The sequence below is a fragment of the Myxocyprinus asiaticus genome, chromosome 40, assembly GCF_019703515.2.
Source record: "Myxocyprinus asiaticus isolate MX2 ecotype Aquarium Trade chromosome 40, UBuf_Myxa_2, whole genome shotgun sequence".
In the NCBI taxonomy this organism is placed as follows: domain Eukaryota; kingdom Metazoa; phylum Chordata; class Actinopteri; order Cypriniformes; family Catostomidae; genus Myxocyprinus; species Myxocyprinus asiaticus.
Window position 1 is genome coordinate 33,335,325 of NC_059383.1, and position 13,563 is coordinate 33,348,887.

A 13,563-nucleotide genomic window follows, 5' to 3' on the forward strand; every position below is an offset into this window, starting at 1 on the left:
AGATGTTAAATGTCTACCAGTGTTTCTGAAGGCTTGAAATTCAATATATATCTGACACAAATATGCAGACACAAGCACGTCCGTCTTAAAAGCATCCTTGACTAAGTTATTTTTAATGCAAGGTATTTATTACATGTCGTGTGAGCACAGGTTTAGCTACATTGGGATTTATATGGCCTACACCTGTTACCGTAAACAGATCAAAATACAGTTGGGTCCAAAAGTCTGAGATCACATTAAAAATCTTAATCCTGCAAATAAACAAAGCTGTAGAATTTAAGAAAAATTTAAAACAAAGAAAATGTCAAATGAAGAAGAAATATTTAGGATATAAAAAGCACACAAGATGGAACACTCTTTGGAACATTCTTAAATAATGCTGGATAACATGGATCATCAGATTTTTCCATGCCAGCTCATGCTGTATGCTGAGCTGGCATTGTGTAACTAAACCAAAAGAAGACATACCAAATAAATAGAAAGTCACTGAAGTTTGCAAATATTGCAATTCTGCTTGAATTGTGATACAATCAAAATCAATTTCGGTTACTTAAATTAATGTGCTGATAATGAAATTTATAATGAAAATTTTTGTTTTAAATTAGAAAAATGCTAAATAGAAGCCTAGTTCTCTGACTTTTGGACCCCATTGTATAATGTTTTCTTAAAGGGATAGTTCATCCAAAAATGAAAATTCTCTCATCATTTACTCACCCTCATGTTATCCCAGATGTGTTTGACTTTCTTCCTTCTGCAGAACACAAACAAAGATTTTTAAGAATATCTCAGTGCTGTAGGTCCTCACAATACAAGTGAATGGTGGCCAGAACTCTGAATCTTAAAAAATTACATAAAGGCAGAATTAAAGTCCATCCATATGACTCCAGTGGTTTAATCCATATCATCTGAAGCACTATGGTAGGTGTGGATGAGGAACAGATCAATATTTAAGTCCTTTTTTTTTTCTTTAAATCTCCACCTTTGACTAGCCCTGACTAATAGGTGGTGATATACATGAAGAATGTGAATTGCCAAAAACAGAAGAAGAATGTAAAAGTGAAAGTGGAGATTTATGGTAAAAAAAAAGAACTTAAATACTGATCTGTTTCTCACCCACACCTATCATATTGTTCCTTAAGATATGGATTTAACCACTGGGGTCTTATGGATTACTTTTTTGCTGATTTACATGTGTTTTCGGACCCTCTAAGTTGTGGTCACCATTCACTTGCATTGTATGGACCTACTGAGCTGAGATATTCATCTAAAAATCTTTGTTTGTGTCCTGCAGAAGAAAGAAAGTCATACACATGTGGGATAGCATGAGGGTGAGTAAATAATGAGAGAATTTTCATTTTTGGGTGAACTCCCTTTAATTTCCTCTCTGAGCTAAGGTGAAACCATTGTTTAAGTCCTCTGGTATTTACAGTTACAGTATGCATTTACCCACATATAGAACAACTAAGAACTGTCGTTTGATTGACAGCCTATTTTTATCTGTCTAGGCCAGTGGAAACAGTGTTGTGATGAGCTCATGAAGATTGAGGAGCCGTCTCCACGGAAACCAGTAGCGGTGACAGTGAAACAGGGCTCTTTGTATCATGAAATGGGTAAGAGCATTGTGAGATGAGATAAAGCTGCACTTGTTGTCTTGCCTCCATCTAGTTTCATTCGTTTATAAGCTGTTTGCATTCCAGCAAGGGTTTCTTTATAATAACATAGGCTGTGTTTGGAATAGAATACTACCACCATACTAAGTTTACTGTAGTGTTGTATATAGTATATACATTATACCATACACAGTATGCAAATTTTACAGATTACCTGCTAAAACTGAATGTGCTTTTACTTGACCGTTCATTTCTAATGTAATTGAAGAAATTTGATTAAAAATTGTAAAACAAATAAAAAAAATTACAAAGTTTTATTTACAAGATCATTACAAGGTCATGATAAGCATAGTGAAGTCATGTGACATCAATGTAGCATACTAAATGCTGCTTGCATATTAAATGTTTATTGTTTCATTTTAAAAAAGTAGGCAGTGTATACTGTGCCGTATTCAGTAGGCCTATGTAGTAAGATAGCAGTCTGTTCCGAACATAGCAATTATCTTCCCTAAAACCCCTTGTGGGGGAACCAGTTAAATGCATTGTTTGGCATGAGGAAATTGTTTGCTGAAATAAATGTTTTTAATAAATGTTGAGGAAGTGTGTAAAACAAAACTATTGGCATGGCAGGTTTAGGATTGTCGTTGTGGTGAAAAGCAAAAATGCAAATATATTACATTTATTTTCACTGTGTAAAATATATTCTGTTTCTTTTTTATACTTGTAGAGATAGTGTAGTGTGTCTTATAATTTGTTAAGTACAAACAGTGTTTTCTTTTAGGTATTAAATCAGTACATTGAAACCTATTAAAAACTCAAAACTCATCCAATTAATTGTCCACTGAGGTAGCGGTGTATTTAGTAGCTTTTTTTTTTTTTTCTTCAAGTATTCTTTTTTTCAGTGTTCACTTGATTCTGGTGACGACTGCTCCTTCAGTCTGTCAAAAAAAATAAATAAAAAAAATTTAATAATTGTTACAATAAATTTTTAATTGCTGTACACTTGATATTGTGTAATAATAATTCCTTACATTTACAGTGCATCCGGAAAGTATTCACAGCGCTTCACTTTTTCCACATTTTGTTGTGTTACAGCCTTATTCCAAAATGGATTAAATTAATTATTTTCCTCAAAATTCTACAAACAATACCCCATAATGACAACGTGAAAGAAGTTTGTTTGAAATCTTTGCAAATTTATTAAAAATAGAAAATGAAAAACGTACATAAGTATTCACAGCCTTTGCTCAATACTTTGTTGAAGCATCTTTGGCACCAATTACAGCCTCAAGTCTTATTGAGTATGATGCTACAAGCTTGGCACACCTATTTTTGGGCAGTTTCTCCCATTCTTATTTGCAGGACCTCTCAAGCTCCATCAGGTTGGATGGGGAGCGTCGGTGCACAGCCATTTTCAGATCTCTCCAGAGATGTTCAATCGGGTTCAAATCTGGGCTCTGGCTGGGCTACTCAAGGACATTCACAGAGTTGTCCCGGAGCCACTCCTTTGTTATCTTGGCTGTGTGCTTTGGGTCGTTGTCCTGTTGGAAGATGAACCTTCGCCCCAGTCTGAGGTCCAGAGCGCTCTGGAGCAGGTTTTTATTAAGGATGTCTCTGTACATTGCTGCATTCATCTTTCCCTCGATCCTGACTAGTCTCCCAGTTCCTGCTGCTGAAAAATATCCCCACAGCATGATGGTGCCACCACCATGCTTCACTGTAGGGATGGTATTGGCCAGGTGATGAGCGGTGCCTGGTTTCCTCCAGACATAATGCTTGCCATTCAGGCCAAAGAGTTCATTCTTTGTTTCTCATGGTCTGAGAGTCCTTCAGGTGCCTTTTGGCAAACTCCAGGCGGGCTGTCATGTGCCTTTTACTGAGGAGTGGCTTCCGTCTGGCCACTCTACCATACAGGGCTGATTGGTGGAGTGCTGCAGAGATGATTGTTCTTCTGGAATGTTCTCCTCTCTCCACAGAGAAATGCTGGAGCTCTGTCATAGTGACCATCGGGTTCTTGGTCACCTCCCTGACTAAGGCCCTTCTCCCCCGATCGCTCAGTTTGGCCAGGTGGCCAGCTCTAGGAAGAGTCCTGGTGGTTCCAGACTTCTTCCATTTACGGATGATGGAGGCCACTGTGCTCAATGGGACCTTCAATGCTGCAGAAATTTTTCTGTACCCTTCCCCAGATCTGTGCCTCGATACAATCCTGTCTCGGAGGTCTACAGACAATTCCTTGGACTTCATGGCTAGGTTTGTGCTCTGACATGCACTGTTAACTGTGGGACCTTATATAGACAGGTGTGTGCCTTTCTAAATCATGTCCAATCAACTGAATTTATCACAGGTGGACTCCAATCAAGTTGTAGAAACATCTCAAGGATGATCAGTGGAATCAGGATGCACCTGAGCTCAATTTTGAGTGTCATGGCAAAGGCTGTGAATACTTATGTACATGTGATTTTTTTTTTTTGTTTTTTTTTTTTAATACATTTTCACGTTGTCATTGTGGGGTATTGTTTGTAGAATTTTGAGGACAATAATGAATTTAATCCATTTTGGAATAAGGCTGTAACATAACAAAATGTGGAAAAAGTGACATGCTGTGAATACTTTCCGGATGCACTGTATATAGTGCTTTTCTAGGCACTCAAAGTGCTTTACATAGTATAGGGGGAATCTCCTCAACCACCACCAGTGTGCAGCATCCACCTGGATGATGCGATGGCAGCCATAGTGTGCCAGAACACCCACCACACACTAGCTATTGGTGGAGAGGAGAGTAGAGTGATGTAGCCAATTCAGGGATGGAGATTATTAGGAGGCCATGGTAGATAAAGGCCAATGGGGGGAATTTGGCCAGGACAACAGGGTTATACCCCTACTCTTTACGAGAAGTGTCCTGGGATTTTTAATGACCACAGAGAGTCAGGACCTCGGTTTAACATCTCATCCAAAAGATGGTGCTTTTTTACAGTATAGTGTCCCCATCACTATACTGGGGCATTAGAACCCACACAGACCGCAGGGTGAGCACCCCCTGCTGGCCTCCCAAATACCACTTCTAGCAGCAACCTTGGTTTTCCCCAGGAGATCTCCCATCCAGGTACTGGCCAGGCTCAACCCTGCTTAGCTATAGTGGGCAACCAGGCAAGAGCTGCAGGGTGATATGGCTGTTAATAGTCTTTTTTAATAGTGTAGTCTTTGCTCAGCAATGCAGATTCCTCCTCAAAATTGCAAATTATGTAAAAATTGACATGGTAGAGACATGTACTTCACACATGTACACAGCATTTCATTAATTTGTTATTAAACATTGCAAGACTCTTCATATGAACTGGTGATTGAATCAAAGTATCGGTTTTATGACTAGCGGATTTGTAAAGCATTATTTTAGCGTTAGCGATAAATAATAGTAAACTGTAATTCTGTCATCTTTTGACATATCAAGGTGAAATTTTGCACAGTACTTCGGAGTGATGTCATCTTGAAGTCTGTTAGGTTGTGAAAAACATTAATCAAAATGGCATTAGATTTTTTGGACATATGGATATTGAGACAATGTAGACATTTACATAAATGCGCAACTTTCAGCCGTTTTGTATTTTATTTATTTTTGCTAAATATTAAATTGAAAGACATGTATCCTACACATACATACCGAGTTTCAAGTCAATTGGAGCTATGGTTCAGGAGGAGTAGATTTTTGTAATTTTGGACAAATTGTATTGTACAGGAAAATCCATCATGGTGGACTTTATGGGTTCTAGAGGCTTTTTTGTTCCTCATGAGAAATGAGGCATATATTACCAGGTTTCTGAAATTTTAGACTTATGGAGTGGAAATGGCATCACTTTGAAAATGGACAAATTGGGGTGTGGCCTGTAGCGCCACCTATAGGCTCACATTCATGGCCTGTAGTATCAATGTGCCAAATTTCAAAACTTTTTACCAAGGAGATCTTGAGTTATTGGGCAATTTAGAGCTATAGGAATAATAAGAAGAAGAAGAATACTAAAAAAAACAATAGGTTTCCTCCTACCGGAGGAATCCTAATAAATAAATATAAATATAAAAATATACCTCAGCCACCGATTACAGTAATCAGTAATTTACTGTACTCGGCAATCACAGTAGCTTATTGTAAATCGTTTTTTACAGTACCTAGCTGGCAGGTACGCTGTTGCCAGTATGTTACTGTTAAAAAGCATGGTAAGGTCTAACAGTGTTGTATTTAGAAACTATTTACTGCTTTTAAGATTTATAGTAGGAATGCCAATAAATAAATAAATAAATAAATAAATACTTGTGCTGGGATAAAATAATTATTATTTCTAAATGTGTAATGTTATACACGTGAAACACTCATTTAATTAAGACACAGAAATAACATATTATACAGTGGTCTTACAACGTAAGTATTAAATGTTAAAAATGTATTAAACCAAGTGCCATTTTTTTTTTTTAAAAGAAAGATAGCACAAGCATAATTTTCATGCAAAACATATGACATAAAGAGGTTTGTTAGGTTTAAAATAACTTTAATTGCTTCCTATAATAAGATGGTGGTAGTTTTTTAATGATTGATTTTTTGTTGTTGTTGATTTTTTCCCCTTTTTCTCCCAATTTGGAATGGCCAATTCCCAGTGTGCTTTTAAGTCCTCGTGGTCACATAGTGATTCGCCTCAGTCCAGGTGGCGGAGGACGAATCCCAGTTGCCTCCACGTCTGAGATCGTCAACCCACGCATCACGCCACCCACCGCAGCATCCACGCTCAACTCACCATGCGAGCGAACCACATTATAGCGATCACGAGGAGGTTAGCCCATAGTGACTCTACCCTCCTTAGCAACTGGGCTTAGGAGACCTGGCTGGAGTCACTCAGGGCTTAGGAGACCTGGCTGGAGTCACTCAGCACGCCCTGGGATTTGAACTAGCGAACTAACAAACTAACGAACTCCAGGGGTGGTAGCCAGCGTCTTTACCACTGAGCTACCCAGGCCCCTTTAATGATTGATTTAGTTTTATTCTGGTATCGCATCAATACCTAAACAACCTTCACTGTGTCAGTCTGTTAGGTTGGGAAAAAGGTTGGCACATTGATGCTACAGGCCACGAGTAACTACCACACCAAAAATGGCCCATGTGAGCCTATAGGTGGTGCTACAGGCCACGTCCCAATTTGTCCATTCTCAAAGTGATGCCAATATATATGTGTATTATACATTTATTTTTAAATATAAGACCATTTTTCACTTGGCGTTAAGCAATTAACAGGTATTTACTGAAGCATTTTTACTTTTTCCATTCAAATAATTTTATTTATTTATTTATTTTACAGTGAAATGATACATAATCACATGAACTGCTACCTGTCGCATCCATAGATGTATGGCATTTTATTTACTAGTTTATCACACAACATCATTGTTCATTACTAAAGTACTAAAACATACATATACTGTACTGCATAATGAATTAAGCAGGCATATTATGAAGCTATTTTCAATATGGTGCATATTTTTCCATAAAAATTCAATTTCATCCAGCTTTTCAGAGATGTCTCTGTCCAGAAAATTTACTTGAGAGCAGACAGTCAATCCAGATGCGCTGTCAACCTATATTCACAATTTATTGCCTGTGACGCACGTACAGCCATTGAACCGGGAACGCAATACATTATTGTGCAGCACCTTTTGTGTGCTGTGTTTGAAGCTCATACCAGTTTTGCAGAGCAGAGAGAACCAAGAGTGTGAGACAGCGATAAATATATGTGTGGAACACGATGTGCTGAAAGATAAACGCAGCCACAAAAAAAAAACAAACTGTAAAGAAAAGGAAAGACATATTACCTTTGATTCAAGTAAATATTGTGTATCGTTTGTCATCAAGTTCCTTCTTTCTTTTACATAAAGAGTGCGCCACAGTGTGCATGCTAAATAAGTGTGCAGAACGTTGTCAAGTATTTAAATGAAGAAAAAAAATTATAGTACAGTTTTGAACATAATATGCAAATCTACATATATCTAGTTGGGGTGAATCTCATGAAAACATGTCCAGGTCACTCACCCTCATATTGTTCCAAACCTGTATATCTTTCTTGTTTCTGTGGAATACAAAATGATATATTAGACTGAACGTTAGCCACAGTCGGCATTCACTTTCATTGCATCTTTCTTTCATACAATGAAAGTTAAAGGCGACTGAGATGGTGAACATTCGAAACATTCAACATCTCCTTTTGTGTTCCACAGAAGAGTTTCTTTTTTTAAACATTCATTTCTGAAGGAATTATCCCTTTTAAATGCATTGTTTGTCTAATTTTGGTGTATTTGTTGTTTTTGTTTTTTCGTTCAGTTACGCCATCAACCATGCAGACCAGAAACCATCTGCTACCCCTGAACAGACCTGTCTCTTCAGAAATCCAAACCCTGTTGTCCACCTATTATAATGACAGGTGATACGAATTAAACTTGTATACAAACACGTAAATTAATTAAAACAAACAAAACAGTGCTGGCATGGATAACGCCCTCATGTGCACTCCAAAGAGACGTGCGTTTCAGAGTAAACTCTTCTACAACATGTACCAAATAACCTCAAATCAGATAAAGCATGCATTGTGATTGTACACTATGTACTTAGTGACCTTTGAATAAGTTCCAGGCATCCATGTTAATTTTATGCTCAGGAGTGGCATAATCACATGTGAAATCATATGAACTTTCATTTGTATCATATAATCTCACTGAATACAATAAAAAGGTGAAATGTGTTAGCACATACTAAAATAGTGTATAGGTGTGGTGTTTCTGTGGCACATGCAAACTTTCTCAGTTTTTGTTACTGGGCTTCATCTTTTAGTCTGTAGCATATATCTGTCAGCAAACTGATTCACAGTCTGTACCAAAGGATCTCAGCCTTAGGGAGATTTCTATGTACTGTGTTGACATCACGAGCCAGCAAACAACTTTTGCTCAAAGAGCACCCAAAAAGAGCCAAGTATGTGTGTGACAGCCAAGTATGTACTAAATACGTGGGTGGCATAGAAGGGGTGCCTAAATGATTTATTTTAGTTTTATAACAGAGTTCCAATGTTAAAATAGTTTTTCCTATCCTATCTAAAGATTGTTCTTATTTCGATCTTAACGTGCATAATTTAAACAATCTGATGCCCAGAGGCTTGCTTTATTTTTCACCTCTTTTTGAAAAATGAGTGCTGAAGAAACATCACCAGACACTCAAAAAGTAGCTTTTGAACAGGGGGCCTGGGTAGCTCAGTGGTAAAATACACTGGCTACCACCCCTGGAGTTCGCTAGCTCGCTAGTTTGAATCCCAGGGCGTGCTGAGTGACTCCAGCCAGGTCTCCTAAGCAACCAAATTGGCCCGGTTGCTAGGGAGGGTAGAGTCACATGGGATAAACTCCTCGTGGTCGCAATAATGTGGTTCGTTCTCGGTGGGGCGCGCGGTGAGTTGAGTGTGGTTGCAGCGGTGGATGGCGTGAAGCCTCCACGTGCACTATGTCACCGTGGCAATGCGCTCAACAAGCCACGTGATGAGATGCGCAGGTTGACGGTCTCAGACACGGAGGCAACTGGGATTCGTCCTCCGCCACCTGGACTACGCAAATGACTACGCGACCACAAGGACTTAAAAGCACATTGGGAATTGGGCATTCCAAATTGGGAGAAAAGGGGAAAAATCCAAAACAATTAAAATAAAAAATTAGCTTTAGAACAAGATTTTTCTTATAATTGTGCACTCCTAATGCCTGCTAAAAGTGTGTACATTACAGTAGCATGAGGATAGTCTCAAAGATAAAAGACATGGGCAAAAGACACAAAACACTAATTTTGACTTCATGGGGAAATCAAATAAATCATGAGACAACTGTAAGTAGGTTGATTACCCCGAAAAGTGTTAATACTTCTGCTCAGTAGCGCTATCAAAGCATTTCTCCGTTGGTTTAAGCAGAGAAAGCCAGATGAAGCAACATAAGCTCAGCCAATGGCATGAGTTTGGGGCTTTACTGTGTTTTTGTCCTGCTAATTGCAGATGGGGGAAGTGTTAGGGACACCAGTCTGAAAACAATCATTATTTTTGCTGTGGTGTGGGTGTGCAGGGCAAGCTACAGGTCTGAAAATGCCCTAAATCACTCTATTTCAATTGATTATGCTCATGTGTTACTCCTGTTGTTATATCGACCAGCTCCACATGACAGGGAATCAGAGAGAGAGAATTGCGGTGAGTCGGTATGTTTGTCACCCCTCCACCATTTTGTATTGGCAAGTGTCATACTTCCGAAAAAGTCATAAATGTAATTGTGTTTTCAAAGCATTTTTTTTATTTATTTTTTAAAGATTACATTTTAAAGATGCGTTTTAAAAGTTTTTTCCATTTTATAATCTGGACCATCCTTATTTGTCGCCGACCCCTACATAATTACATCCTTCACTTTGTTTGTTTATAGGGCAAGGATGCTAAATTGGAACACAACAAATTTGGAACCATACCAGAAATTCTTTTAACAGTTTTTTAGTGTTGGGTAAAGCCAAAATATCAGACATTAAATCTTTTGTGCTAGTTATCTGTTACACAAACCTCGCATAAAATTCCACGTATTCTCTCTCGTGCACCTGGGCGAGCACGTATTCATTCACTTATCACCTTTGGACACAAACACAACGTGATAAACAGAGTTCCATCGCAACTGCAACAGTCAGATCTGGCTGTGTGCCCATTTGCTCTTTCCATACTAACGATACTTCCTTCAGGGAGGTCAAAGAAGACGGGGTGAAACTGAGGATTGTGCAAATGTGAGATCTCAGGCAAGAGCAGCTGCGTCTGTTGTTGTACAGTTGTAGTAATGTGCCAGTACAGATGGGTGACATTTTTCTGGTTACCACCTACTCCTCTGTTAATTACTTAGTGCAGTGTGGAGGTATATGTGGCTGTGCATATTTGTGGGTGTTTTTACATGTCTACACTTGTGTCTCAACGTCCCATCATGCACATGTTTGCTTGAAACATGTCTCTGTGGGTGTGCATCAACTTTTTTGCACGAGGAAGTGACAGATAGCTTAAACTTGGCCTCAGTTTTGTCTGTCCTTGGGTTCAGCGTTCATGTGATATTGTGTATGAAGAACACCACATGCTGATTAATAGCGAATGTTTCTTGGCAACGAAAATTGACATTTCTGTACGTTTCGGGAGGCTGGGGCTAGTTGTCTCACTTTTTTACTTTTGTTTATTTTTTATTGTAAATTCTGTAGAGGCAGAAAACTAAAACACACACACACACACAAAAAAAAATATATAAATAAATTTGCTTAACGTAACCAAAAATGGCAAAGTCTCTTTCAATTGTTCTGGAGTGAAAACATTATTTTAAAATGCTGGTAACTGGTCAATCACGTTATTATTTTGTGCTGATAATTTGTTTTACAAATTTTTTATGAAACCAAAGACCAGAGGGTTTATCACAGTGCATTTTTGGAATTACACCACTTCCTGTTGCTCGAAAAAATGACTTTTCTCTCTTTTTAGTAGAACATAATAAGCATTTGATTCTGAAGGAAACCGCTGCATCACACATTTCTTTGCCTAAGTGCACTATGTTGATGTAGCCTTCCGTGACATGCTGAAGAACTTTTAGACAACTAAACTAATCCAGATGTTATGTACCCACTTGCCGTAGTTCTATGAGGAGGATGCACCTTTTAGCAAGTTTTTCCTCATTTCCTCATTTGGGCTCATTGTAAAATATCTATAAAGTTGCTTGCAAATATTGGCAGTTTTTTTGGATTGTTTTTAATCCCTGCTTTGAAAGGCTACAAATTAATCCATTTTTAATTAGTCACTTTGGGGGGTATGTTGTCACAATGAAATCTGTCAAGAAACACCCTATTATAGGCTGTGAACAGTGAACAATAATTAAATACAAAACTGTTAAAGGTAACACAAAAATATCAAACCATTATTTTGGATGACAGAAATGTACAAATTTATAGTAATTAACAAACTGTATAACATTAAAGCATCTAAAACACATCTTAAAACACCCTGATAAAAAATTTACAACTTGCCCCCAACCTAATGTTTCTGAAAAGAAACATTATAGGTTTTTATTATAGGTCTTGCACCCAAGACCTATAATAAAAAATGTATTTTAAAAAATTTGTTTGGACGACCAAATATTTTATTTTAAGAATGTTTTGCGCTAGGTATTTGAAACCAACTTATACATTCACTGCTATAGAAAAAAAAGCATTTGTAAAATCAAACTTTTGTCTCAAAACTGTATGGTTAATGAGATATACTTGTGACAACTTCCCCGTATAAGAACTACTCCCATTCTTTCCTATTTGATGGTTTTGAATTTGACAGTGGTGAAAGTGAAATTGTTTGAAATGTACTTGTGTTTTTGTGAGCAGACGTTTTTGAATTCCCCTTTGATGATCTTTTGTCAGAGCTGGCTCTTGAAGACAACTTTGACAAAATGCTCTGAAAAATCTGGCTTGGTGCCTGATTACTCCATGCAGAATGCATTCATTGATTTGCTGTCTCTTAAATTATGTCATAACACTGTTTTTTGTGTGATTTATTCTCCCGTGACTTTATCCGACTAAGCCCTAGATGTCATCATGAAATCACATTTAGAGTAAATATTGAATTACATACTAAGAATTTTAAGGATTAAGTTTTAGAATGTTCCTCTTGGTGCACAAAACTTGCAAATTTGCTGAGCTATCTAAATAGGGATAAACTATAGAATTGTATTGTTTTTGTAAAAGTGATTGTTTTTGTAAAAAGTGTCCTCACATGGCAGTTTTTGACATGTTTCACTTTATTAAAGATGACATTTTAAAACATTTGGATCTCATGAGTAGAGCACAACCTATAACCAACCACAGAGATCTCACAGATTACAAGAATTCTTGTTTGGATTTTAATTTAGAGATGCAGTCACATGATCTCTGATAGTCACTTTTCCAGTTTAGAATTCCCCAGAATGCAAGACTAAATGCCTGCCACACCACAAGGAAATCAAAACAGGATTCTTCTATAAAATCTTTTTTCGTTTTGTTTACACTCTTCTCTCTCTCTCTTTTATTTCAATTACTAAGGATGGAACAAGACTAAAAAATATGATAAAACCTGTTCTATCCACAGCTCAACACACCCCACTCGCAAAAGAGGATAATAAGCCATTTTATTTTGCTTTGAGAGAATGGTCTCATGGGGGGCCACCATGTTGAGATCATGTCATCACTGCTTCCTTTATCTTGGTTACCCCCCCACCCCACACCTGTACACCTGCTTATTCATGCGATTATCTTATCAGCCAATTGTGTGGCAGCAGTGCATAAAATCATGCAGATACGGTTTTGTAGCTTCAGTTAATGTTCACATCAACCATCAGATGGGGAAAAAGTGTGATCTCAGTGATTTTTGACCGTGGCTTTTTTTTTGGTGCCAGAAGGGCTGCTTTGAGTATTTTTGTAATGCTGATCACCTTGGATTTTCATTCATATATATATATGTATATATATATATATATATATATATATATATATATATATATATATATATAGTGCATTCAGAAAGTATTCAGACCCCTTAATTTTTTTCACATTTTGTTATGTTGCAGTCTTATTTTAAAATACTTTAAAAAATAAATTTAAATAAATCACACCAATCTACACTCCATACCCCATAATGACAAAGAAAAAACAGATTTTTGATAACTTTGCACATTTATTAAACAGAAAAAACTGAAATATCACATTGACATAAGTATTCAGACCCTTTGCTATGACACTTGAAATTTAGCTCAGGTGCATCCCATTTCTCTGGATCATCTTTGAGGTGTTTCTACACTTTGATTGGAGTCCACCTGTGGCAAATTCAGTTGATTTGACATGATTTGGAAAGGCACACACCTGTCTAAAAAA

At 37.4% G+C, this 13,563-nt stretch overlaps 1 protein-coding gene across 2 annotated transcripts in view; it reads left to right on the forward strand.

Annotated features, from left to right (window-relative positions):
• The window catches only part of LOC127430778 (rhotekin-like), a 32,283-nt gene extending 23,898 nt beyond the window's left edge, over nt 1-8,385 (forward strand). For both annotated transcript variants that reach the window (XM_051680831.1, XM_051680832.1), the window contains exons 11-12: nt 1,506-1,610; nt 7,966-8,385. In XM_051680831.1, the coding sequence (XP_051536791.1) occupies nt 1,506-1,610; nt 7,966-8,069 (209 nt within the window). In that variant the 3' untranslated portion in view covers nt 8,070-8,385. The remainder of the gene's footprint in view (nt 1-1,505; nt 1,611-7,965) is intronic.
• Nucleotides 8,386-13,563: the final 5,178 nt, after the last annotated feature.